The following is a 12,539-nucleotide window of genomic DNA, read 5'->3' on the forward strand; positions in this document are numbered from 1 at the left end:
CCTTATAAAGGCTTAGTTCTCAGTGAAAATGTACACAAAGAACGGGATGAGCACGGGGAAGCAACGGGCTTCGTGTGCTACATCGGAAGTACTATTGACGCCATAAACGATGTCAAATTGGGTATATTACCGGCATCGGCCCCTAAAAAGAAATGTCGGAGCTGCTCAGTGGTGGTAAGAGGAAGAGACTTGCTTGCACACGAGCCATTCAATCAACGGAACGTTCGTACCCGGTTCTGCTAATTGGAAACACTTGAACGGACGTCAGGCCTAGTAGTATATCATATGCCTCAATGCAGAATTATTCTGGATGGCAGCCGGTCTGGCGCCGAAATTGACAAAGCATCGCTAGCATCGCCATCAGAATAGCGCCGGCGTCCCTTCAAGACGAGTCATATTTCGTCCTGATGGGCCAGTGATGGCGCAAAACCAACAGGAAGGAACACCAATGCTCAACCCGAATTTCGTGTTTCCAATTCGCGATCTCGAGAGTGCTCGTGTCAAGTTGACACCATTCGACGTGCGTATCTCTTCGTTTCAATCGGCAGTGGTTATTAACTATGGACCATGTTGGGCGTTTTTGGGCTTCTTCGTTTCAACGGACCGCACGATCTGTAGCCTCTTTTGCACGGGGAGGAATATTTCCAGAAAAGCAAAGAAGCCCCAGAATTGTACAAATATTACACATCCGGTCCGTTCAACTCAAAAGAGGACTTCTTCGACGAATATGTCGAGGAAAGGATTCGGAAAGATCCAAATGCAATCCTATTCGCCATCTTGGATAAAACCAGTAAACGATTCGTTTCACGTGTCGAAGAACGACAAGATCAACTAATCTCGTTGCCAGAGGACACTCCACGTCTCGCAGGGACTATCGGTCTCTTGAACACCAAAGTAGTGAATCAGAGCACAGAGATGGGATTCGTTGTCGTCTTCCCCGAGTTCCAGAAAACGCACGTAACATCCAACGCGATCGGCCTCCTCCTACACTATTGCCTCGAACTTCCTGCCGAACATGCCAAAGGCGAACTCAAGTACGATCCAGGTCTCGGATTGCGACGCGTGCAATGGCAAGCACATGGGGAGAACGCTCAGTCCGTTCGTTCTGCGGAGCGCATGAGATTCCGAAAGGAGGGTTTGATTCGCTGGGACAGACCGATGAGAGAAGGGAAGATCGGCATGCACGTATCTCCGGAGCGTGCCGCCCTTCGCGCGGGCGTTGGAATACATTCCTGGATGTTATCGTTGTGCTGGGATGATTGGGAGCTTGATGCGGCTCGCGCGGCCGTGCAGCAACAGATGGATCGTAAATAAGCTGCCTTGTATTGTCGCTGGGAAAGACAGCAATTTTATTTTCAAATTCAGGACAAATCGTGGTCATGTGATGATGATAAGGAACAGCGATATTTCTGGGCACTAGTAGTATTACTGAAGGTGGAAGACCTTGTCAACTGGGTCTCTGTGACAAAATCTTGTGAATTCTTAAGATTTGTGAAAGATCCAATGAAGATCTGGATACGGTATTTGCCTTCAAACCTTCTGAGTGGAGCGTCTCAAATTCTGAATGGTGGACCCGAGATTCATTATAGAATAGGACAATATTAATGACACAATATAGGATAGTATAGATGAAAGGATGAATGCTACCAAATTCGTCTGCAGAGATTGATTCCCACTCAAACCTGTTGATCTTGGCTTCAGTGTGTATGACAGAACGCCAGAATTGGACACTGGAAAAGAAAACATTATAGGACCGAGATTTCCATTTTATCTTTCAAGAAGAATAAAACAGCAGAGCTGAGTCTGCACAGCACATGTAAAGTCTTGTTCTCCTAAATATTCCCCGCTGCTGCCATGAGTGCTTCAATCAATTTCTTGTTTTCTTCCTGTGTGTGCCTACCTGATGCGATAAGCTCCAAAATTTCTGGTTTAACCGATGCGAGTAAGTCCTTTGTTGTATGCACGGGCTTCCAACCGAGCGCGAGAGAGCGGTTGGGAACGCAACGTGAGTTCGAACCTAGGTAAGGTGACTAAAGATGAAATTAAAATTGTACATGGGATTATGTTAAACGAGATGTGCGACGCATTATAGAAATAAATGACGCACACCACCAAAATATTTATCAATTTCTTCCTTAGTAAACGTTGCCGGTTCAGCGCTCTTGCCTTGTCCAAGTTCAACAAGTGCCTGCGCGATTGCCTTACCAACTTCGTACAGGTCGTGCTCGCCTGAAGCACCGAAGTAGTAGCCTTCGCGTCCGTGAGGGACACTGTTTACATCTGCACGGATCTTATCGAATAGAACAATGTACAAGTCGGCAACTAATTGGAAGTAGCAAATCATTCGTTACTTCTATTTCATATAGTTAATTGGGATTTAATCGAGACGACTAACCACCATCAATGTGTACGTTTGGCCATTTATTCTTGCCCAGACCAACCATTCCTCCCTGTCCGCGATCGATACTTGCGCGAATTAACATGGGGACTTGCTGAGAGTGCGGGTTCTGAATACCCGCTTCCGTAAATCCGTTCTTCGCTATGCCGTAGATTGTAGACGGGAGAATGATGTAAGTCCTGACATATCCTAACAAAAATAAAGATGAAGTCAATGGTGAAATGGGGCAATCATAGTTTTTATGAACCGCTCTAACTAACCCGCTCTGTCAGCTGAAACCACTTCTATATCGATCTCACGATGCATCTGTGTCTTCGGATCGAGAGACTCGATATCTTCGACCTTGGAATCATCGTATATCTTCTCAGATGCATACATCCCAGCCGCATTGTCAGCAAGAACACCTGTCCCAGACTGCGAGAGAACAATCAATGAGAGACGAATTAAAACTACAGATCCGCGGGGTAGAGATGCACATACAGTATGGATATAGATCGGAACTTTCCCATTCTCCTCATGATATTTCTTCAGCCCACGAAGGGTAGCCTTCGCGGCTCCCAGATCATCTACGTCCGCCTAGTAAGCGAAATTAAGCACATGCATTTATGCCTCTACAGAGACAGAAGAGTGACATGCACGTACAGTAGCAATGACATAGTCTGCCTCTTGTGATAGTGTCTCAATCTTATCTAGATCTGAGTTGCTCCCAACAACTGCTTCGACTCCGAACTTCTCTTCGAGGAGTTTCGCTTTTGCAGGATCACGGGTAAGCACTTTAAAGTCGAAGTTCTTTGCATCCTTGTGGTTAAGGAGGCACCAAAGGACAGAACCACCAATATAGCCTAATTATCATGTTTTCGTTTCAGCTTGTAGGAAGCTCTTTGCAGAAACTTTGGGGCACAAACCTGTTGCGCCAGTGAGGAAGATTGTCTGCTTTCTAGACATCCCAGTACAGAGCAAGAAACTTTGCGAGGAAGAGCTGATACGTTGGGCTTTGGGACGTTCAAGATAAGGTCAAGGGACAAGGCTTAGAGACCGACCGCGAGCCTACCTTTATAAATGAGTCTGGTCTGGTTGGTGCCATCGATTCATCTGTCTCAGTCGGTGTCTCAAGTAACGTTCAATTACTTGTGCCTAGAGGGGTAGCATATTCCAATAAAAGTATTCGTTACAAAGACGGAGATAGAGGCTTCAGAGTCAAGATGTAAGTTTATGAGAGGAAGCAGAAGCTCTTGTATGTTGGTAATCGAATTTAGTTGCTTATGTAATATAAAGATTGTCATGCAGCTTAATATTATAATAATAAAAACGTTCATATCATCCATGACTGGTAAACATAGAAAAAGGCCAGTCAAAATATTTGCCAATGAAACTCTGGCAGTTCACCACATCCTATGTTCTACATACAATTTGTCTTCTGATATTTTTAATCTCCTACAACAATTGATTAAGAGCAAGGCCACTGTAAATGAAATTTGGTAGTAACTGGACCAAAAACAAATGTTATATGCATTTGAAATACTAGAAGTTAATATTTATTATTACAAAAGAGGTATATAACTAAATATAGCTAATTCCACACAATTTCGGTTATTCATTGGCCAAACTGCGCATTTCATTTATTGCTTCTGGCATGATGTACACATGAGTTCCTTAGTTACTACAGCTTCTCGTTTCCCTGCTTATGTCTCCCTATAAAAATGGCTACGTTAATAGTTCTTTCCTGTTTTCGTGCTATCTGCGCCTACCTGACGCAATGAGTGCCTCAATTTCTGGCTTAATCGACGCGAGGAAATCTTTCGTTGTATGTACCGGTTTCCAACCAAGTGCAAGCGATCGGTTAGGGATGCAACGTGAATTTGATCCTAGGTAAGGAGACTTGAAAGTTGAAAATATAACAAAACAAATGCATTAAGGTCAAACAGGATACACATCCATGCATGAGATGGAATGACTTACACCTCCGAAATATTTATCAATCTCTTCCTTAGTAAACGTTGTCGGCTCCGGGCTCTTGCCTCGTCCAAGTTCAACAAGGGCCTGAGCGACTGCCTTACCAACTTCGTACAGGTCGTGCTCGCCTGAAGCACCGAAATAGAAGCCCTCACGACCATGAGGGATACTGTTTACGTCCGCACGGATCTTATCGAACAGGACAATGTACAAGTCGGCAACTAATTTGAAGATAGCAAAATATCCGTTACTTCTATGCACATGAATGAGATTTGGTGCAAATAGCGAACCGTCATCAATATGTACGTTTGGCCATTTATTCTTGCCCAGACCGACCATACCTCCTTGTCCGCGATCGATACTTGCGCGAATCAGAGCAGGGACTTGGATCGAGTGTGGATTCTGAATTCCCGCCTCTGTAAGTCCATTCTTCGCTATCCCGTAGATTGTGCATGGGAGAATGATATAGGTCCTGACATAACCTAATGAAGAATGAGGTTTACATCCTGGAAAAAGATCACTTTTATGAATTTATCTGCACGACCTGCTTGATCGGCCGACACGACTTCTATGTCGACCTCACGGTGAATTTGCGTCTTTGGATCGAGAGACTCGATATCCTCGACCTTGGAGTCATCGTATATCTTCTCAGTTGCATACATTCCGGCAGCATTGTCGGCAAGAACACCCGTCCCGGACTGTAGGAGAACAAGCAATGAGAGGTGAGTTTGACATTGTAACGGAAGAGGTGCACATACAGTATGAATATAGATTGGTACCTTCCCGTTCTTCTCATGGTACTTCCTCATTCCACGAAGAGTGGCTTTCGCTGCGCCGAGATCGTCCACATCCGCCTAATAAGGTGTAAGTACACATGCCCGTCTATGATGACGAGGTAAAGTATACATACTGTAGTGATGACACAGTCCGCCTCATGTGCGAGTGTCTCAACCTTGTCAGCATCCGAGTGGCTTCCAACGACCGCCTCTACACCGAACTTTTCCTGAAGTAGTTTTGCCTTTGCTGGATCGCGGACGAGCACTTTAAAATGGAAGTTCTTCGCGTCCTTGTGGTTGAGGAGACGCCAGAGGACAGATCCACCAATGTAGCCTGGCAATCAGTTGCTTTAGCACATGTCAAGTTCATAGTAGAAGCTGAAATTATGCACCCGTCGCACCCGTGAGGAAAATGGTTTGCTTTCCAGACATCCTGGTACAGTGCTAGCAGTGTTGCAAGAGACAGACATGAGAACGTTCGTGATATAACTTGCTTTCTAATACAGCGGATTCAGTTGATGTCATTTTAATTCATCGGTCTCAGATGTGTTCCGTTCCGATCAGAAGCAACACTCGATTACTTGTGCCTGAAGAGCAGTATCTTCCAACAAACGGATTTGTAGAGAGAGCACAATCATGGCATTGGAGTCTGGATGTCATCAGATCAATGAAGCAGTCAAATCTGGAATCTGGGTCGTTACGTAAGCTGCCGAACGACTTCCCGCCGTGAACATTGTACAAAATGGTTTCCGGACCATGCATATAAGCATGCTAAGACTAGGAGTACTGAGTCACATTGTGGTAGAAATCGTTAAGGAGCAATGTCTAGGCATTAAGATGTGCGCCTTAATCTCAGGATTGAATCTACGAAGACACGAGAAATTAAAAACGACTTCCTCAACTAGGGATTCCGAGGTTCACCAGCATTACTACCTGTGCACTCATATCTGGACAAGACCTGACTGTCTAAATGAGAACAACCACTGTGTTTATTCTGTTTAACCTTACTCGCTCGCGAAACTCGAGTTCCGCGCCGCTGTGAACAAGCAAGCGGGAAAAGATACAATGAACGGGACGAGCAGGGAGAAGTAACGGACTCCGCGTGGTATATCGGAAAGACCACCGAAATTACGAAGGCAGTAGTACCGTTCGGCTGCCAGTTCCTTCTTCACTGTAAAGAGGAGCAACCAAAGCGGCTGATGTTGACATCGTTTCTAGTCCTGTGTGTCCAGGCTGTCGTATTTTCACCGAGTTCATGAGAATCCGCGCAGAACAATGGGTGCAGATCGTTAGGGAAAGGAAAGATTGGCTGCAGAAAGAAGATAACAATTTTTAAATTTAGGTCTTCTTTTGACCCTCTTAGAAGGTGATGAAATCGTGGTCTCTCAGTCATGTGATAAGCGTCGAGAGCGATGTTTAGTCGTACATGACCATGTTGTAAAAACGGATCTCCGTGTCTGGATATTGCAATTCTCAGACCATAGAGAGGAAAGGAAATGAGACACGCTTGATATCGGTAAGGCTCACCATTGCCATGAATTTAAATTTAGATATTTGAGTTTAGCCTTGCTAGAATAACACCAGAGTTGAATTTGTGCAACTCATCACGTCCATCGGTTAAACAATTATTTCGTTTATTGCTACTGAGGTTTAACTAGTTATGCACAATCATGTCTATAGACACGTTACAAATTCTTGCTCTCCTGTGTGTTCCCTTTTGCTGCAATGATTGCTTCAATCAATTTCTTGTTCTCTTCCTGTGTGTGTCTACCTGAAGCTATGAGTGCTTCAATTTCCGGCTTTATTAATGCGAGGAAATCTTTCGTTGTATGTGTGGGTTTCCAACCAAGTGTAAGCGAGCGGTTGGGAACACAACGTGAGTTTGACCCCAAATGAGCAGACTGGAAAATAAGAATAGAATTTTAATAAATCAACAAAGCATTATGTTGAACAAAATGCATGGCAATAGTAAGAAATGGAATGACTCACGCCACCGAAATACTTGTCAATTTCTTCCTTAGTGAACGTTGTAGGCTCAGAGCTCTTGCCTAGTCCAAGTTCAACAAGTGCCTGCGCGATTGCCTTGCCAACGTCGTACAAATCATGTTCGCCTGAAGCACCGAAGTAGAAGCCCTCGCGGCCATGAGGGACACTGTTTACGTCCGTGCGAATCTTATCGAATAGGACGATATACAAGTCGGCAACTAATTATAAGATAGTAACGATCCGTTACTTTTATGAAAGCAATTAAGAGAAACCTGATTGGCATGACTAACCGTCATCAATGTGCACGTCAGGCCATTTATTTTTGCCCAGGCCAACCATGCCTCCCTGACCGCGGTCGATACTTGCACGAATCAGTGCAGGAGCCTGAATGGAGTGTGGATTTTGAATGCCCGCCTCTGTAAGGCCGTTCTTCGCTATGCCATAGATTTCGGACGGGAGAATGATGTAGGTCCTGACATAACCTAACAAAACAAAGTCACTACAGGAAAAGTAATTATTATGCCTTAGTTAGGCTGACCTGCTTGATCAGTGGAAACGACTTCTATGTCGATCTCACGGTGTATTTGTGTCTTCGGATCGAGAGACTCGATATCCTCGACTTTGGAGTCATCGTATATCCTCTCAGTTGCATACATTCCAGCTGCGTTGTCGGTAAGAACTCCCGTCCCGGACTACAAGAGAACAATCAGCGAGAAGTAAACTTAGTGACACAGCAGTGGTGCGCATACAGTGTGGATATAGATTGGAACTTTCCCATTCTTGTCACAATACTTCTTCATCCCACGAAGAGTAGCTTTTGCAGCTCCGAGGTTGTCTGAATCCGCCTGGAAAGCTGAATTTAAGCAATTACAGTGTCTCTCTATAATTACGGAACGATGTTCACGTACCGTAGCGATGACATAGTCCGCCTGTTGCGCGAGTGACTCCACTTTGTCTGAATCCGAGTGGCTGCCAACAACTGCTTCCAGACCGAACTTTTCTTGAAGAAGTTTTGCCTTCGCAGGATCACGAACAAGCACCTTGATATCGAAGTTCTTCGCGTCCTTGTGGTTGAGAAGGCGCCAAAGGACGGATCCACCTATGTAACCTAGCAATCACATATACTTTAGCATCCGAGTTCAAACTGTAAGAACTAAAGTCTTCAGACCTGTTGCGCCAGTGAGGAAAATAACTTGCTTTGGGGACATGTCTGTACAGTGTTGGGAACTTGTCAAGGAAGTTGAGAGACTGAAGCTGAGAATGTTGCTTTCTAATGCATCTTTGGCGACTTAGGTCACTGAGTCACTAGTATGGGGTTCCGTCCAGTAACAATGTTCGATTACTCATGCCTGAAGAGTAATGTACTCCAACAGAAGTGCTCGCATAGAAAGAGAGCGCTGGGACGTCAGGAACTTGCGCCAAGCGTGAGGGAACCACATGTTTCAAATCTGGTCTGCAACTCGTTACATAATCAACTTGTCCTCGGTTCCCATGCAATGCACTGCTGCATAGGGCGGAGTAAACTGTACAGTGAATATATTATAACAAGTCTAAGTATAGAGAACCATGTTACGCTTCAACCCGTTACAAAGCAATGTACAGGCTCTGAGACATACCTTAACCTCCGGATCGAATCTACGAAGACACGCGAACGTGCTTCTGGCAAAGAAAAGAATGGCATCCTCACGTGGGGCTCTGTAGGGTCCAGATGGGAAAAACCTCCGCGTATAGTCGGTATGCACTTACGAAGTCTCAATTTCCGTATCTCAGTCGAAAAGTGAGTCAAAATGGATCCGACCAACGGGACGATAAGGGAGGACCAACGGCTTCGTGTGGTACATCGGAAAGACCTTCGGAATTACGAAGAGCGTCGCATTGTTCAGCTGCCAGTTCCTTCTTCACCGTAAGAAAGAGGGACTAAAACGGCTGCTGTCGACGTTGGACGGTAATATTGTTGCTGGTTCTGCACGTCCAGGCCCTTGCATTCTCACCGAGTTAGTATGAAGCCGCGCGAAAAGAGGAGCGCAGAGCGCTCAAGAAAGACGATGCGGTTGCCGTACTGTAACCGAGAAAACTGAAGACGGCCATAATTTTAAATTCAGGCAGACCGCGGTCATGTGATGATAAGCACGGCTGGTGTTTTCAAATACAGCAGTTGTAGGTGATCTCGTTATTGACCGACCGGATCTCCGCAACTAATCTTGTGATTCTCGGATCATGGGAGGTGGAAAATGAGATCCGGGTTGATATCCGTAGACTCACCTGCGTCATGAATGTGAGGTACCAGGCCATGGGAAGCCCAAGTTGCAGTGAACAGATGGATCAATAATTGAATGTGCACATTAAGGAATCGTCACAAAATTACGTGTATAAATTGCACCTTTCAAGAAGAACAACATAACAGACCCGGAACTACACGACCCATGTCATATCCACCAGTCAGCCAATTACTTCATTCATTGCTACTATGGTATTATACATTTGTATCTCCTAAAACGTTAGTAGTTCTTGTTTTCCTGATTGTTCACCCTTGCTGCCATGAGCGCTTCAATCAATTTCCTGTTTTCTTCCTGCGTGTGTTTACCTGCTGCAATGAGCGCTTCAATTTCTGGCTTAACCGAGGCAAGGAAGTCTTTCGTCGTATGTTTGGGTTTCCAACCAAGTGCAAGAGAGCGGTTGGCGACACAGCGCGAGTTTGATCCCATTACCGTGACAGCAGACTTCAGAAAGCGAAAAAAATGCACCAAGTCAAGCAAGATACATAATCATAGTTTAAAATAGAATGACTTACACCGCCGAAGTATTTATCGAGTTCCTCCTTAGTAAACGTAGTCGGCTCGGGGCTCTTGCCTCGTCCAAGCTCAACAAGGGCTTGGGCAACTGCTTTGCCGACTTCGTACAAATCGTGTTCGCCTGAAGCACCAAAGTAGAAGCCCTCGCGCCCATGAGGGACACTGTTCACGTCAGCACGGATCTTATCAAACAGGACAATGTACAGGTCGGCAACTAAGCATAAGATAGCGAATATTCGCTACTTCAATAGAAGCGATTAACATGAATTTAGTTGGAATGACTAACCATCGTCAATATGCACATTGGGCCACTTATTCTTGCCCAGACCAACCATACCTCCCTGTCCGCGGTCAATACTTGCACGAACCAGCACGGGAATCAGAATCGAGTGTGGGTTCTGAACGCCAGCTTCCGTAAGACCGTTCTTCGCTATGCCATAGACGTTGGATGGGAGGATGATGTAGGTCCTGGCATAACCTAGCAGAAATGACTTTAACAATGGGAAAGGTAATTTCTACGAGCCATTTGCTAACCTGCTTGATCGGCTGAAACAGCCTCCATGTCAATCTCACGATGTATTTGTGTCTTTGGATCTAGAGACTCGATATCCTCGACTTTGGAGTCATCGTATATCTTCTCGGATGCATACATTCCAGCTGCATTGTCGGAGAGAACACCCGTCCCAGACTACAAGGGAAAAATCAACGAGACGAACGTTTAACAACACAACGGCGATGTCCATACAGTGTGGATATAGATTGGAGCTTTCCCATTCTTCTTGTAATACTTCTTCATGCCGCGGAAAATAGCTTTCGCAGCTCCGAGGTTGTCTGCATCCGCCTGGAAAAGGAAGCAAAATCGAGCAATTACAAATTTTATCCAGAATAGGAATACGAAGCGCATGTACCGTAGCGATGATACAGTCCGCCTGTTCCGCGAGTGCCTCAATCTTGTCTGCATCCGAGTGACTTCCAACGATGGCTTCAACACCGAACTTCTCCTGAAGAAGTTTTGCCTTTGAAGGATCGCGAACGAGCAAGTTAATATTGAAGTTCTTCGCGTCCTTATGGTTGAGGAGACGCCAAAGGACGGATCCACCGATGTAGCCTTGCAATTACATTTACTTTAGCATACACTAGAATTCACCGTAAGAACTGATATTTACAAACCTGTTGCGCCAGTGAGGAAGATCGTCTGCTTTACGGACATCCTGGTATGATACTAGAGAGAGAAGTGTCAAGAGGAAGTTGGGACTTTTTTCGCTGAAAATGTTTGAAATTAAATCCTAGAGGAAAAGGGACATCAAGCTTTGCTTTCTAATACATCAGTACCAGTTAAGGTTATCGAGTCATCAGTGTTAGGTAGTTTCCGTATCGGAAACGATGTTCGATTATTGATGTTCAACGAGTAGTGCACTTCAGCAAACGCGTTTGTGTTGTGAGAGAGCAGTTCAGATGTCAGAGTCTTCGCGTAAGCATGAGCAGCCTTGCTTTGATTTGTAAGAATCCGAAGTTTCAAAACCTGGAATCCAAGTTGTTACATAATCAAAGGGGCACCTCTCTTGTTCTGAGTACTGTAAAGTGACAAGTTTCATTAGTGCATATAAACTGATATGACCAAATGTAGTGAGTTGCGTTGCCGTTAAGCCCATTAAGAAGCAAGGTCCAGACTTTAAGACGTACCTTAATCTCCGGATCGAATCTACGACGACATGCGAAGGTGCTTTCAGCAGTTAGATGAAAGAACAGCATCCTCACTTAGGACCCCGTAATTCACCGCCATTGCTACCTGACTCCTATCTGGGATAAGGCATAACTGTTTAGACGGGAAGAATCTCTATGTACACGCCGTACCTCCTTATGAGGCTTCAATTTCCGCGTCGCAGTGAACAAGCAAGCGAAAATGGATATAATGAACGGGACGAGCAGGGAGAAGCAACGGACTCCGTGTGGCACATCGGAAAGACCACCGGAATTACGAAGGCCGTCGTATGCTTCAGCTTCCGGTTCCTGCTTCTCCGCTGTAAAGACGAGAAACCAAAGCGGGTGTTGTTAACATCGTTTCTAGCTCCGTGCGTCCAGGCCTTTGTATTTTCACCGTGTTCCTGTGAAGCCGCGCGGAATGAGGAATGTAGAGCGTTCAAGAAAGAGGATCCTGGTGCCGTATGTATTGTAACCGCGGAAAGAAGACAACAATATAAGACTTCTATTGACGTCCTTGGAAGAGTTATGAAATTGTGGTCGCAGTCACTCGGATCGCGGAAATGTGATAAACACGGACGGCACGGACGATCTCAGTTACAGATATCCCTTGTTGTTAACCGGATCTCCGTGACTGGAATGCAGCGCTGGAGGCATACAACACACTTAAAGCGCTCAGAGCGGATTGATATCCGTAGAGCCTTCTGGTCGTCATGAATCTCAGTCGTAGATGGGCCTTGTTGTTAACCGGATCTCTGCGACTGTAATGCAGCGCTGGAAGCATGAGACAAACTCAAAGCTCTCAGAGCGGATTGATATCCGTACGAGTCTCCTCGGGTCGTCATGAACGAGAGGCAAGATTTATCACTAGATTAGATACAAGGCACAAGAGGCTGATCGCAAATCTAGGCCAAGATGTCGGACTTAACTGCA

The 12,539-nt window shown here is 45.3% G+C and overlaps 7 protein-coding genes across 7 annotated transcripts; 2 read left to right on the forward strand and 5 right to left on the reverse strand.

Moving 5' to 3' along the window:
* Window positions 1–460: 460 nt before the first annotated feature.
* FOMMEDRAFT_33555 (uncharacterized protein) lies at window positions 461–1,266 on the forward strand (the record flags this gene model as incomplete). Its single annotated transcript, XM_007263060.1, has 2 exons — window positions 461–520; window positions 619–1,266. Coding segments are annotated over 2 exons (708 nt in total), but the record flags the coding sequence as incomplete, so codon positions are not given.
* A 308-nt stretch (window positions 1,267–1,574) lies between these two features.
* On the reverse strand, window positions 1,575–3,394 carry FOMMEDRAFT_117879 (NAD-binding protein). The gene is made up of 7 exons (XM_007263061.1): window positions 3,304–3,394; window positions 3,041–3,240; window positions 2,879–2,974; window positions 2,659–2,812; window positions 2,396–2,587; window positions 2,108–2,322; window positions 1,575–2,030 (listed from the first exon to the last, which is right to left on the reverse strand). Exons 1-7 carry the CDS (start codon window positions 3,341–3,343, stop codon window positions 1,833–1,835), a joined length of 1,095 nt encoding a protein of 364 aa, XP_007263123.1. The 5' UTR covers window positions 3,344–3,394; the 3' UTR covers window positions 1,575–1,832.
* A 591-nt stretch (window positions 3,395–3,985) lies between these two features.
* Window positions 3,986–5,572, reverse strand: FOMMEDRAFT_17329 (NAD-binding protein). The gene is made up of 8 exons (XM_007263062.1): window positions 5,520–5,572; window positions 5,262–5,461; window positions 5,110–5,205; window positions 4,893–5,049; window positions 4,642–4,833; window positions 4,358–4,572; window positions 4,147–4,276; window positions 3,986–4,090 (listed from the first exon to the last, which is right to left on the reverse strand). The coding sequence occupies exons 1-8, from the start codon at window positions 5,557–5,559 to the stop codon at window positions 4,059–4,061; spliced, it is 1,062 nt and encodes a 353-aa protein (XP_007263124.1). The 5' UTR covers window positions 5,560–5,572; the 3' UTR covers window positions 3,986–4,058.
* A 1,240-nt stretch (window positions 5,573–6,812) lies between these two features.
* On the reverse strand, window positions 6,813–8,369 carry FOMMEDRAFT_165543 (NAD-binding protein; the record flags this gene model as incomplete). Its single annotated transcript, XM_007263063.1, has 7 exons — window positions 8,282–8,369; window positions 8,022–8,221; window positions 7,863–7,958; window positions 7,652–7,805; window positions 7,404–7,595; window positions 7,117–7,331; window positions 6,813–7,028 (listed from the first exon to the last, which is right to left on the reverse strand). The coding sequence occupies exons 1-7, from the start codon at window positions 8,319–8,321 to the stop codon at window positions 6,813–6,815; spliced, it is 1,113 nt and encodes a 370-aa protein (XP_007263125.1). The 5' UTR covers window positions 8,322–8,369.
* A 75-nt stretch (window positions 8,370–8,444) lies between these two features.
* FOMMEDRAFT_152184 (uncharacterized protein) lies at window positions 8,445–9,178 on the forward strand (the record flags this gene model as incomplete). Its single annotated transcript, XM_007263064.1, has 4 exons — window positions 8,445–8,643; window positions 8,716–8,847; window positions 8,927–9,058; window positions 9,120–9,178. 4 exons carry the CDS (start codon window positions 8,445–8,447, stop codon window positions 9,176–9,178), a joined length of 522 nt encoding a protein of 173 aa, XP_007263126.1.
* Window positions 9,179–9,611: 433 nt separating this feature from the next.
* Window positions 9,612–11,115, reverse strand: FOMMEDRAFT_152185 (NAD-binding protein; the record flags this gene model as incomplete). The annotated part of the gene is made up of 7 exons (XM_007263065.1): window positions 9,612–9,833; window positions 9,905–10,119; window positions 10,192–10,383; window positions 10,440–10,593; window positions 10,651–10,746; window positions 10,814–11,013; window positions 11,076–11,115. 7 exons carry the CDS (start codon window positions 11,113–11,115, stop codon window positions 9,612–9,614), a joined length of 1,119 nt encoding a protein of 372 aa, XP_007263127.1.
* A 93-nt stretch (window positions 11,116–11,208) lies between these two features.
* Window positions 11,209–12,451, reverse strand: FOMMEDRAFT_152186 (uncharacterized protein; the record flags this gene model as incomplete). The annotated part of the gene is made up of 6 exons (XM_007263066.1): window positions 11,209–11,427; window positions 11,589–11,607; window positions 11,664–11,701; window positions 11,760–11,926; window positions 12,273–12,367; window positions 12,432–12,451. 6 exons carry the CDS (start codon window positions 12,449–12,451, stop codon window positions 11,209–11,211), a joined length of 558 nt encoding a protein of 185 aa, XP_007263128.1.
* Between the last annotated feature and the right edge of the window lie 88 nt (window positions 12,452–12,539).

The sequence above is a fragment of the Fomitiporia mediterranea genome (assembly GCF_000271605.1).
Source record: "Fomitiporia mediterranea MF3/22 unplaced genomic scaffold FOMMEscaffold_2, whole genome shotgun sequence".
Taxonomy (NCBI): domain Eukaryota; kingdom Fungi; phylum Basidiomycota; class Agaricomycetes; order Hymenochaetales; family Hymenochaetaceae; genus Fomitiporia; species Fomitiporia mediterranea.

Excerpts from the sequence above, each read along its gene's own strand:
- FOMMEDRAFT_117879 (XM_007263061.1), bottom strand. The coding sequence starts at position 3,343 with ATGTCTAGAAAGCAGACAATCTTCCTCACTGGCGCAACAG. Across the intron at positions 2,975-3,040 it reads CAGACTATGTCATTGCTACT|GCGGACGTAGATGATCTGGG; the intron begins GTACGTGCATGT and ends TTCGCTTACTAG. Across the intron at positions 2,031-2,107 it reads TTGATAAATATTTTGGTGGT|TCACCTTACCTAGGTTCGAA; the intron begins GTGCGTCATTTA and ends TTTCATCTTTAG.
- FOMMEDRAFT_17329 (XM_007263062.1), bottom strand. The coding sequence starts at position 5,559 with ATGTCTGGAAAGCAAACCATTTTCCTCACGGGTGCGACGG. Across the intron at positions 5,206-5,261 it reads CGGACTGTGTCATCACTACA|GCGGATGTGGACGATCTCGG; the intron begins GTATGTATACTT and ends ACACCTTATTAG. Across the intron at positions 4,277-4,357 it reads TTGATAAATATTTCGGAGGT|TCTCCTTACCTAGGATCAAA; the intron begins GTAAGTCATTCC and ends TCAACTTTCAAG.